Raw genomic sequence first — 14,431 nt, forward strand, 5'->3', positions numbered from 1 at the left:
GCGATATTAAAGATATTACGACGCAATCATAAAAGTAATATACCAGTAATATAGTAGAAGCTGACGTCGCAGTCTAGTATGGAACAGGGAGTCTCAGAATGCCTTTCCAGTCCATGAAAGCCTTTTAATCGGAAGTGTAATGTATGGAAGCTAAACTGTTGTTATAAAAAAAGTATGTTTTTTGGAAGCAAGGAACGATGGAACAATCTTTTTTTTCAAATAGGTCTTGTTCAAATCTGGAATAATTAGGAAAATGACCTATTCTTGGTCATCGAGCTTTCAACACGCCGAAAAAGATGCGAATCCATGACCAATAACGGCAAGATTGCAATTGTCTAACCTCAGCATGATCTACACAACTTGTGGGTTGTAAGTGTGGTTCTTAGATTTAAACATGTATGCCAGCTCGATCAGCAGAAGGGTGTGGAGATCTAGAAGCTCAAATATTAATAATTTTGACTAATTCCTAGTTTCAGAGAATTCAACAAATAAGGTGTCGTTTATGATAACACAGTATGAACTGAATTTGCTCAATAATTCAACGAATAAGTTTCTACTTCTGTTTTGTTTTTAGTTGGTTAATCAAACGAAAAGACTAAATTCTTGGTGAATTAGTTGTAGGCTGTTGTTGGTAATTGATAAAATATATTTGAATCAATACACAATTCAATATTTATCGATAAAATGAGGAAATAACATATTCAATTGTAACTTTTTCCATTATGTTCTATGAAAACAATAACATGTTCTTTTTTATCCTTAACCTTGTGAAAAACAATACCTTCAGGAACACATATTATTGTTCAACAATCTTCATTGAGACAGAATAGGTTCTTATCTTCTGACATTGATTTTAGGACATCCTAGCACTAAGATCGTTTCGAGAATACGTGGCCTGGTGTTTCTTACACTTTGTGTGTCTTTGTATCCAGTATCTTTGTATTCGAGTATCCAGTGAAAAGATTTTAAGTAGGGCAATATACAACTACCATATTATCTTAGATTAAAACTGACTTTGGTTCAATGCTGATAATTCCAATATTCCCATGTAAACGATGCATTAATTACTTTTTAAGAAGCTGAAATCTGGACCGAAGAGCTGTAATCGAGTCTTGATTTATGATAAAGTCAAGAAAGTGATACTACTTGTAACAGAATAAGGATACTCTTGACATTATTTATTCATTTGGCACTTTAATAACTGTCTATTTTGTTATGTTCAGATTGCCTACCGATTATATAGATGATGTTTTGGTTCTCTATCTTTAACAACAGGGTAGTGGTTGCTTTTGATGAATAAATGCGAAGCAAAGTCTAAAAAACTTACCTTGTCTTTACCCTCGAGATCTGCACCTCCCTCAATAAGAGCCTGAACTGCGTCCATGTTACCATTAGCCGCTGCCCAGTGTAATGGTGTTCTGTCGAGCTGAAATGTAAAGATTTATATCAATTACTTGCGAATAATACATAAAGGTCTTTGAGATTGTGACGCTCGGGTTGAATAGCAAGAATCATAAACATGCTATCACTGTTTTGATAACCACTTTAGAAATCCCGTAAAGCCAACTCGTGGACAACCCACGAGCCTTAAATGCATGTGTAAAGTAAACCGAGGAATTAAGACGGATTTAAAGTACAAGATTGTTCAATGAGACAAATGTTTGTGTGGGAAAATATATTGCTGAATACCTACATTATTTTTACTGTTGATTTCCTTGTTGTTCTGAGAGAACAAAGAGCGGATTGTGGCTGCATCATTTTCACGGGCTGCTTGATGTAGTTTCTGTTCACGTCTTGATACTAAAAAAGACACAAGTACATTTCATTTTTATACGTCCATCCAAAAAGCAGTTCCAGGACTTTCATTGCTATTTCAAACTGGATATTCCAATTCACATAAATTTACCAACATCAGTAAGGAGACAGTGATCATCTTTATTTTTCATTTATTGACATGAAATTGACGACAAACCAAATTAACGGCCTAGTTAGATATAATATAAAGGTAATGCAATTATCAATATCATTGTTTCATGTCTGTATAGCGATCTATTGACTATAGAAAATAAACTAGCGAGGAACCAAATCATGATTAAATATATCAATACAGATTAACAGAGAACAGATTCTATTTCTAATATCGACTGTAAATAACAACGACTATTTCTCAAAATATTTACTAGAATATTACGTGTTTTGAAATAACCAGAATTATAGACGTTAGACTCAAAATTGGAATTGTTTAAATCGATGCTATCATTATCCCCAATGCACAAATGGTTTTCAGACACTTTTAGACAGCTCTTCAACTCGACAACCCAACTCAACTCTTCAGTGACAATAAGTTCGGGCTCCTGTTCATATCTTGCCTCTAAGATCGTAAAAAATTCTTCAATTCGATTAATGATATGCACTGCTCAAAATGCCCAAAGCCTGAATAGATGCTTCTAATGAACCATCAACGTGTTATTGGGATACCTGTACCAGAATGTAAGCAAGTTATATGTATTGTTACAGTTACTTCAGATTTGAATTTAACATTTAACACGTGTATCGACAACCACTACAAATGGTTTGAATGTCGACCTCAGCTTGAAAGATTGTCAGCATGACCCTCCTGTGCAATTCATTTAGGGTAATTGGCCATTAGTATGTCTGATTCTATGAATAGCTTTAACAATTTTCTTACTAAAAAGACGAAACAGATTCGAATTTCCAAAGAATCGTGGGTTTGTGTAAACCATTAACTGTTAAATGAGCTATTTATAATTCATAGCGGGGATGCTGGAATATTGATTGTGAGCTAACGATATGGTCCCAGTAGAAACACCACAGTTCAACCATTATATATAACAAATTAACATCAACCATGTAAACAGAGCACAAATATCATTTCTATTTTTTTCGCCATTAGTTTAATAAAGTGTAGAACAGAAACTTCCATTTCATTTGCTTTTGAAGCATCAAAACTGAAATCTCGACAAATTAAATTTATTGCTGATTAAGCAATTTAACACTAAACATTCGTCAACGTCTTTGGACCTTCTTTCCTCCATTAACGTTATTAACGGGATGAAAAGTAGTGAAGGTAGTTACATATCCGTGCTAGTCACCATATCAGTGAAATACGACAAGTATGATCTGTATTATTCAGCACAAATACAAGATAATTTTACTACAAAAAAAAAATATACAATGTACAAACTTTGCCACTTTGTTACTTCCCTTGAAACAAGCAATATGGATGTGTGATTTCTCCTAAGGTCAATCGCACACATAACTTTGCCTGTTGGAAAAGGGCCCTAGAACTTTACCTATGGTGAAAAGGAATAAGGGGTGATGGATCATGATATGCAATATTTTAATACACACTAAATTATTTTACAACTTAAGTGATGAATAGATGCGACGTAATATAGTGTGGAAAAAGAGACCTGAACTGAATTAGCCTATATTTTCCAGGTTTTCATCTACCAGTAGATTATTACACAATTCGGTCTCGGGTCAATGATCTTGTTTGATCCGATCTTCATTCTAAGCAATACCCATCAAATTGTATCACTAGAAGTATCGTATATTGCATTAACACAAACGATTATGAGCTTATTGAATTAACCTGTATATAGATTCTCTATCACTAGCTTTTCAAACCATTGAATTTTACCATTAGTAACACAATGATGTCCCCAAAGAACCATGAATTACATAAGATTAATATGTTTTTAACATGGCAGTGTCTATTATGACTCGTCTGGGACTTGATCGTTTCTTATTGTATCTCGAACAATTGGTAGCAATCCATTTCCTCTCAGGAGACGTTAAGTGCCACTTTAAGCTTTATTGGTAAGAAGAGGGATGCTGAGAGGCTTAATGGGGTTTTTAAGAACGTATTTGTCGATATTTGTGCCACTAAGCAATAAACACAATATATTTAAAGCTTTCAAATAATGGCACGTTGTCAGTATCAAATGTAGGTCATTCTTTACGATGTCCTTACTAGATACGGTAATATTGGTAAATCCTCGCGATTACCTAACTAAATCTAAACTCAAGAGCCTGATGTTTCGACAATGGCATTCCTTAACTAACGCGGTTTGATCATCAAGACTGTAAAGTTCACTCGAAACAAAATATTTCAGTGTTCAGCGCTTTCTGCAAGTGACGGAAAGCAACTTATGTCATTGTCAATATTTTGTCTTGTCTGGACAATAACTATTTAATCCATTTCCTACTGTAGCGAAATCTTTGCGGTTGGAGACCATAATTTATACATTGTTGGAGATGTTCATGAAACGTGCCTGTGGGATCATTTTCTAGAATGCAATTAACCACTCTGTTCCCTTGACGATACAATGTGAACGGTAAATAAAATGACAACATGAACAGCCATGGTTGCTGATGGCTATGATACCCGAGTATGGGTTAAACTCATTATAAGCATGGTCACTGCTAAGCGGTCAACATTATTTGGTCGTTATCTAAAAAACTATCTTGCACTTTCAATTGTACAATACAAAACGTGATCCGGTTACATTGATATTCCCGAGAAAGATAAATAAACCTCTGACAATTGTGTTAACGCTCAAATTTACTTACTGTTATCTATATACAGTGGCACGACAAGCCACAAGACAGCTACTGGCATCATCAATACGCTAATGATAGAATAATGAATAAGAAAAATGTTGAACTTACGATCCACTGGTTGAAGAATGGTTGACAAGTCACAATCTAACTCCTTCTCCCTCCTCTTCATATCAAGCTCTACCTGTAACAAACAATCATTATCTTTTATCTAATTTACACTGGTATATACTAGTAGTTGATAATCTCTCATTGACCACTAATATAATATATTGTCATCTTTTTACTATACTCCAGTAATAACACAACACAACTAGTGATACGATCAATAATTCCATTCTTCCTCTCCATTCGTCTATAACCTAGTAAAAACGTCTTACTTATCAAGTGTAGTAAAATCAACTGCTCAGCAGCTATCAATATTAAACAGAATAGTCTTAGGAATATTGCAATGAGCATACTTTCTAGGGACTCTACATTTGAAGGGACTTGAATATTTCACTTTGTTGCATGTACTAGGTACGCTTCTGTTGAAAACTTATGATTTTGTTTTTATATTTATATACATGTACATTCAATTATACACATGGATAACCTTTGTTATTAGATCACAATTTGGTGGCAAATTAATAATCAAATAAAACGCAAAATCTATACTAGCATCACTTTATCCCGAGGTATCGCGAAAATGCTTCATTTATTTATGATTAATTCAGATTATATATAGTTAACATAAAACACGAAAGGTCAGCTGGAAAAACCATTGATGCAAGTGATTGCATTGTGACCTACATGCATGGATAGACAGAAAAATATATTCATCGATGTTCGAAAAATAAATCAATACATTTTTTTTTATCAAAAGGTATTATAAACTCATAACGTATAAGTAGCAATTTAAAAGTATAAAAGACATGCGATTCAGATTCAGTAACTGTCATAACTCAATATTCTTGCACAGAATCAATCGATTTCGTAGGATTAGTCTCCGTGACATTTTTTTACAAACTAAACTACAAAGTAAAGCACAATCTCTTCGACTTTGTTAACACGATATCAAAAACACGTTTCATTAGATACACGGTGCATTCATTATACACAATTTATATCTATCACGCAAGGCAAACCAGGAAGTTAAATGCAAGAGGTGATTATATTAAAACGTCAAGTCATTGCATCTCCTCTAAATAAAATGACTTGATGTTGTATCATTCTGTTAATATTATCTAGGTATCAATTATATCTGAAATTGAAAAAGGCCAAAGATGGTTACTAAACTCTCTGTAGCAGGTTTACAAGATTGGAACTTGAAATTTGGAACCCTACAACTTCATATCTGTGTGTACATGTAGTTAAAATTGTCTATCTATCTAATAGGATTGAGGCTATGAAAACCCTACCTATGCAGCTTGTCTGAGAAAGCTTCCCAAAGAGTAGTTGTAAACATTGATTAACTATTTGAATAATCAGATAAAGAACCTTGGTGGATTTTGGGTATAGGCAGTATCTCTACTTTTTGACTGATAGGAGTATACCAACTGAATAAAATAACGCGAAGAAAGACAATTTAAAGTAACAACTGTCTGCAAATGTCTAAAGACTAATGAAAAAGTCTATATAAGGTCAGTGAATGGTCAAGAATTCATGCAATTCCGTGCTGTGTTTCAACACCGAGAAACGACTGCCGCTAACGAAGTCTCTATTCAACAATACAATAAAACGAGTTATGAAAGACTTGGATAAGTCTTCGAAAATTTTCACTTACGTAACACCCTGTACTTAAAAATTGAGTAAGCAAGACACTATAGATAGCAGCCTATTCAGGCCATCATAAATTGTTTGTCTAGCTATAGACAGAACAGATGAGGATCTTTCTAGACATGTACTTCTAGTTAAAGGTTACATAACTTTATAATTGAAAATGTCGATTAGAAGTTTCTATGATCCCGACACATCGATATTATAGTCCAACACAACAAACACAATAGTTCTTTAATGAACTTTTGAAGTCAGCATTGCAATGAAGTGGACACATGCATAACTGTTCACTGTTGTCGCCGTACCAATTAACATTAAACCCTGACTTGGTCTCTATTGGCACAGATACAGTTGAGAACTTTGTTTTGATTCTTCTTAATCTATGATATATCCGTTTTCTCAAAACATGCAAGTCAGGATGCAAGGTAAAACCTAGCATTACATAAGCATGAAAAGGGACATAACCCTGAATAAAGTAAAGAATAAAGAGGAAATCTGACGAAGGAGTAACTATACATAATGCTACCCGCAGAGCCATCAAAACATATCTAACTACCATTACTATATATACTTTTAATTACTCCGTACAATCTTCAACTAAACAAGGTGATATTTCGAAACTCGTCCAATGAACAATATGAGATGTACGAAAGCTTACCTCGTTGGTCTCCATTTTTTGGACATTTGACACTGTCGGTATATATTCCCCTTAGAAAGTTGTAGTTATTTATAAATAGTCATAAGTTATTTGCGACCATTGGGTAACTAAAAACCTATATACTTACACTGAGTTGAATTGTAAAGCCTTTAGTTATTATCATGGTTGAATAAATAAGGCTTGGTCTGAATTTAATACAAGGGAATCCCTTGGGGATTGATCTATAGAATAATCAAGATATTATAACCGTGAAAATTACGATATACTTTTATAATATACTATATTGCATTATTATGATTCAAGCCAAGATAAGCCATGTTCCTATAGATAATATAAAATGTTTTTGTAATATATGTATCAAACTCACAAGATTAAAGCTTTTCAAATTTACAAAGGAACAAGTTCTTAATAAAGGACAGACTGAAACGCTTTCAAAAGGATTAAATGTGACCTGACTTGACACAAAAATTGATGTGACTATCGAGATATATGATCAGTAATATCATTGCTGTTTGTAGTATACAACGTTTCTCTCCCCTGAAACGCCATTCTACCAATACAACTGACCAATCTTACAATATTATAAACACATTCATACCTGGATTTTCTAGATCCAGAACGAATTCAGAATAAAGAACAACTTCGTTAATTATAAAATCGTATCACAAAATATAAGAAATTTTCTGTTCTTAATTTGGAGCAAGTGTAACATAGTAGGCTGTAGTGAGAAAATGTCAAAAACACATTAACAGACGATTTCTATCTATTCCAACTTCTGATACCTTAAAAACGTGATAAGGATTTGACTCATAGATATAAATACAAAGCGTGATCTGTGTACCACTCCGTATCCATGGTAACGATTTGGATGGGTGCGATGCTATCACCTTACAGTACATCTGGCATACGATAGACTCGTATAATGAGTCAGTTTATAGTGTCTTACTATGTGGAAAAATACTGGAAGAGCTTGACTCTGCAATTTCGGCAGACGAGTAATTCAGTTATCAGGAAGAAGGAAGTCGCCATTTTTCTTCGAAGTTTTCAAATAAGATTTGTGAATTGTTCAGTCTTTATAGATTGTTGTTTGAGGAAGACTTATTCAAGTGATCCAAGATGTCGAGCCTAAAATCCAAGAAGAATAAGCGAACCCGCACCCAGAGGTATACCTCCAATGTATTTGCAATGTTTAACCAGGCGCAAATACAGGAATTCAAAGAAGCATTTAACATGATAGATCAAAACAGAGATGGTTATATTGATCGAGATGATTTGATAGAAATGTATACTTCATTGGGCAAGGACCCTACAGAGGATTCCATGGACGCTATGATTAGTCAAGCACCAGGACCTATTAATTTTACCATGTTTCTTACGTTATTCGGTGAGAAATTGAACGGTACCGATCCTGAAGATGTTATAAAGAACGCTTTCGCTTGTTTTGATGAGAAGAACACTGGGTTTATTAGTGAAGAATATCTGAAGGAATGCATGATGACAATGGGAGATAGATGGAGTGAAGATATGGTGGATGAATTATTTAACTGCTCTCCAATTATGGAGGGTAAATTTGACTATTTAGCATTCACCAGAACTATTAAACATGGTTCGAAAGAAAAAGATGACGAGGATTCGAACCCACCTCCACAACAACCTCAACCCCAACCATCTACGTCATGATCGCTTAGTGTACATTATTCTGAAAGAGACCAAAAGAGACGTGCGTGGAACATATCTTAATCCTATATTTTAACTTTTTTGATCAGATGAGAAACAATTTTAGCTTCACAACTAGTCAAGCCTATTTCAACGATTTCACTCTATTCTGCTTATCGCTAGCTATTTATTCTGCGGTTCTTTCTTTTGTTCTTGGAGGCAAAAATTATAACCTGTGGAACAGAGAAGTCGTTAAGTACAATCTCTAAAGTATACTTTTTTGTTTACATGATAAGTTGTTTTTCAAACAAGTTTTATTTCCCGTTGGTTTTTATCCGAATCAAATGTATAATGCAGTTAGGTTATTTTGACATACAAAAATGCGGGAAATTATCGTCTGTGTAACGTATGATCAGTTGTGATAATGCCGTCTAAATTGTATGTATTATTGTTCTAACGTTTTCATATATCATGTGATAATTCAGTTTGTCTTGCAGTAATTGTGTAAAATGTTTTATGATGACAGTCGAACATTGTGAAAGATAACATATATTTAACGTGGCGTAGAGACAGATATCTGACACATTCACGTCACTCGGCAACCAATCAGAGACAAGATTTTATCATTTTTATTCTGTAAGTATATAATATTGTAATAAATATTTATATTTAATGATTGTTTTTTTTCTGAAGTTGTAGAGTGGTTCCTGATAACTCAATGCACAGGACTGTACTGTACGATAGAGAAAATATGGCCTGTAATGCGTCAAGTATACCGCTGTATGTCAATTTCACCGGAAAGCATTGATATGGTTAAGGGTTGTCTTTAAAGCCTAAGGTGATAGAGGTTGGAGAAATGGGGTATAGAATGGATGCAAATCACCGATATATATGTATGTCTCTTGAATAAATGTCTGATACCACTGAAGGTTCGTTAACATATTTTCAGGCTTATGAACGTACCTAGCTAAGAAGTTAGTGAAGGTAATGTACCCTATGATTGTAAACATAAATAAGTGCCCAAATGGTTACCGTTTGTAGTGAACTATGGTATTGCAAATGTAGTGACAATCTAGTACTTGTATAAATGAAAATCTTTCAAAGTATATTCCTAGATAGGACATCATAATATGGCAAGTAGACAATGTCTTTTATGCCTACCCTTGCAACAATATTGGAAATTATAGATCTTTGGGTACTAAAGTTTTAGGATATCAAAATTCCTACATATAAGCTAAAAAGCTAAAACATCGATTTTATGATAACTATCTGGATAAAAATAGCTTTCATTACTCTACAGAGACTTCTTGACTTTGATACCAGATGTATAGAAAGCGGCCTATATTTCACTTTTCATTGTTCAACAACAGAACTAATGAATTATTATTGGTATAATTTGGGCATAAAATTTTCTATTTTCATTAGACAGTAAATGAATAATTTAAGCCCCAAATCAATACCCAAGTCCCTTGACGAAGAAAATACATTGCTGTTTTCCAAGGAATACTACAGCATAAAAAGTCCAAAGATAAAAGTTGGTAAAAGTTAGATATTAAAGTCGATAAATTTAGTCAAGCTGAAAATTTTCTTTGTAATGAAAAGTCTAAAATGATTTATCATATCCACTTAATGAAAGTACGAAATGTTTTATATACACTGTATGTATATAGTTTATAGTGATATTCCCCCCAGATATCTTTTTCTTATATACATGTTCACAAATCCTAACCCAGTTGAAGCATTTCATGGACTTCTGTCCAACTTTCATCGATTTTGTCCATTATCTTATTGATAATTGATCCCGCTGGTACTGATCTTAATGTTCATTGGAAATTTGTTATTTCCTTAAAGCGATTAAATTTGTTACAACCACTTACAAATTGATAACGACAGTCTGCAATAAACCCACACAGAAATTCAATATCTTAAGGGAAATTTCTGGTTTGCTGTGATCAAAGAAAGGAATTTCGTGATATGGATTGTATTTATTGAACTGTAAAGAGAACAAGTGGTTAAATTTGGACAGAGATTCATTTCAGACATTTCAAGATCAATTTTTGTCATTTCAGTAGCGAATTCAGCCAATTTGAATCCTCGACAGAAATACCGTAAAAAAATAATTACGCATGAAATCCAATCAAATCGCTAACCGTGAAACAAGAAAGTGGGCCATTGCAGTCAATGTATAAGATGAAGACGTAATGCACTGACCATTGTGAAGATGACCCGTGATTGGAAATGGCTTTCGCACCCCTGTGCACCCCTGTCAGAGAATAGTTACTTATGTCCATAATGTATATCAAACATTCCATTAACCATGTACAATTTTCTGTTCAAGGCTAGACATTGAAATATCCATAAACAATTTCTTTTCCATCAGATCTGTTGAATATATATATAAACACTAAGCTTTGATACAAATCCTTCAGCATGGAATATATTTTTGATTTTCATTTGTGTATTAGCATTTCAATAATTCATTTAATATAACATTACCAGAATACTTCGGTGAATATAAACAATAGAAATGTTCAACGTCTCTTTCCAATGATGTCAATAAAATACTACATACATGTACATTATTTTAATTATAAACTTATATTCCGTCAAATTCGCTAAAATATCATTGCTGTCAGTTTAGATGTAAGATGATTAGATGATTGAAGTAAACATCAGGTACTGAATGATAATACCAAGGTTGTTGACTCATCTTCTGCGGATAGTATCTAATGATTTGACTACATCTTCTAGATCAAAACATTGCCAATAAATGTATAATTTCATTGCCAACACCATGGTGGTATAACCCGAATGAAAAACATAAATTCGTTTGGGTCAGAAAAGAAATTCACATTGACTTCATGAAAACAAACTTAGGCACCAGCACGATTTTACGGGAAGACACTTATCACGGAAACTATAATATATAACTACAAGCATATAACGATGATGTCTCATATCCATGAAAGCAATTGACATTTAAATAGTTCTATATCAGCAGGAAATCTTATCAGAGAAAAGAAAATATTATATCGTGTTTAGAAAGTAGCTAATAACGACAATAAAATACATGTGAATGTCTAATTTAACAATTATTATACGGTTTTTATTGTTTTATTCCCTTATTGTCTATCTGTTTTATTATCTATCTATTCAAATGCTTTAAATTGCCTTGGTTATTATTTTGAATATTTTCATGCTACCTTTCAGAAATATAACATGTTTTAATGTGCAGAATTAGAAATGTTTGTTCCTTGAAAATTTTTTTTACTTATATCGTGAGTTTTGAAAACCGATGAGCAAGAAAACATATATCCACAAAACAGATGAATTTGACGAGGATCACACATTATTGTATGTATGAGAGTTGGTGCATTGAGATGAAGTTGAGCTACATTGAAGTATGATTCAAAGTGGTATAAATATCAGGGTATGAATATGAGTCACTGTACTTGGTAGTCATTATGGTGTGAACATGAGAGTCAATGTGGAACAGATATGAAAAACTAGTATGAATATGAGTCAATGTACTTGAGAGTCATTATGAACAACTAGTATGAATATAAGTCAATAAACAAGGGGAGTCATTGGGGTATGAATATAAGTGTCACTGTTGTATGAAAAGAAGAATACTTTTCAGAAAGTTCACATAACAAAAAGTGTATATTTGATCTATAGTGTATAATTCTATAAACTTACCTGACATTCTTTACACCAAACATTACATATTGAACCATGCAAATAATGAAAGTCATTATTCAGGACTCAATTATAATGTTATAAAGGAAACGTGTCATTAGTATGAATGACTAATAAAAGATATGATTGATAATTAGTTGGTGTACATTGATTTCCAATCACTTGATATCGATTTACAACTAGCGTAGATTGTGGGCCACAATTCGGCTCTACGGTTCCGAAGAAGACATTTGTTGCCCAAAAAACGAAAGGAAATGGTTGTCTTAAGGAAAAGATAACTGCTTCCATTGTACAATGAGGACCATACTGACCATAGTTCCATACCAAAAGAGGGTCCGAGGTCATCAAGGAACTCTTCAAGACGTTTTAGCACTCTTGTCATAACATTTCTGAGAGTTATATAATAGCGTATAACCAGAATCATACCGATTGTAGCAAATCTTCTAAACATGATTGGTTTTAAGGTATTCAAACTATAGCAAAACGAATAAGTCGGGGGTTATTTAATCATTGAATCAGAAACAGAAAGCACTGTCTGTTGTAAAATGTTCAGAGTCAAACAAGATCAAAGTTTTAATTGAAGTCTTTTGAAGTCTCGGGAAATGTTTTGAATCATCACAATTATTGATAACTACGTTGATATATGTCTTAAATTTTGCATAAAAGTTTGATATTTTAAAAATCTTACATCTCATATATTTTACTGATTTTTAAATTGTAATCATAGATTAACAACATCAAAGCGAATTTTTAAACAGAAATTATTTTTAATCCATACAATTATTGATTCTTACGTTAAAGATGGGTTTGATTATTTTCCTTTCTGAAAATAAAAAGTGCAAATACTTTTTTGAATAGAAAGTAAATGTGTTCTAATGACTTGGAAAAATACCAGTTTGTCTCACAGGTCCATAATTAATTCATAATTAGCAAAATTAAAAAAGAATTACCAGCAGAATTCCAATGAGTGACCGATCAAGGTCAAAAAGTCTTTTTTTTTGTTTTGTTTATCCAGACTATACATACATGGGCATTTATGATTGGTTTGATTGAAAAATTTTAATCATATGCAATAAGGACATAATGATGTGATTAAGAATGCATGATAATTCATTGAAATACCTATTAATCAAAAAATTTGGTTATTTTAACACTAAAAAAAGGAAACTCATCTTTACTTACTAATGTTGAAATTATCAAAAATCTCTTTCGTCTCACAGTTTTACTGGGTTTTTTTATTTTTATATTTCTTGACTTTGAGCCTTTAACTGTTGCATTTACAGTTCAAAGAGAATATTTCTATATTATAAGATGTGTTTTTATCTTGATTATATTTTTATGTTTGACACAAAACAGTAGAACCTTTGTCATCCATCTTCATTCCACTCATAAAAGAAATTTGCTAGAAAAAAACGAGTTGATGGTTCTATTAGTTTTATGGTATACTAAAAGACTGGAGATATAATGGAAAGGTCAAGAGACTGTTTGACTATCACAAAGATGTATTTAATAGCCATCAAAGTTGTTACATTCTTGACACTCATTAAATGAAAAAGAACACAGACTTCATTATTTGTTTAGTTGCATTATTAAACTGTAAACGATGTATAGTTACCAAGGTCAAACATCTAGCGTTAGTGGCATCTTTTCTACTTATTGTCTGCAATCTATTTGGCTCAAGTATAAACTACATGGCAACTAAATATTCGCTTTCTTGGAAAATTTGATGGTCTGCACGATTTAATTTCAAAACGATAAGCTATATTGAAAAATAAAAGTGCCGAAATCTGCATATAAATATACGAGGTGGCAAAAGCGCCCACACAAAGAAACAGTTAATGAAACGAACATGAAAAATTGGAAGAAGGGCATGGGTTCTACACGAAAAGAGTAACAGAGTAACTTCTGTATGAACTCGGGCGTAACAGATTATGTACAAAGAGACCAAAGACCTACCTGTAATTTGGCAGCTTCATATTGTTTCCTCTTCTCGGTATCTTCCTCTTCGTCTGAGGAGTTATCTGAGGAACTTGATGAGAGATCTGGTATCATATCCCCTTTCCAACCATCACCAGA

The 14,431-nt window shown here is 33.0% G+C and overlaps 1 protein-coding gene across 1 annotated transcript; it reads left to right on the top strand.

The window, feature by feature from the left end:
* Positions 1-8,116: 8,116 nt before the first annotated feature.
* On the top strand, positions 8,117-9,321 carry LOTGIDRAFT_190618 (hypothetical protein; the record flags this gene model as incomplete). The annotated part of the gene is made up of 1 exon (XM_009058521.1): positions 8,117-9,321. One exon carries the CDS (start codon positions 8,117-8,119, stop codon positions 8,678-8,680), a length of 564 nt encoding a protein of 187 aa, XP_009056769.1. The 3' UTR covers positions 8,681-9,321.
* Between the last annotated feature and the right edge of the window lie 5,110 nt (positions 9,322-14,431).

This window comes from Lottia gigantea, assembly GCF_000327385.1.
Source record: "Lottia gigantea unplaced genomic scaffold LOTGIsca_34, whole genome shotgun sequence".
Classification (NCBI taxonomy): Eukaryota; Metazoa; Mollusca; class Gastropoda; family Lottiidae; genus Lottia; species Lottia gigantea.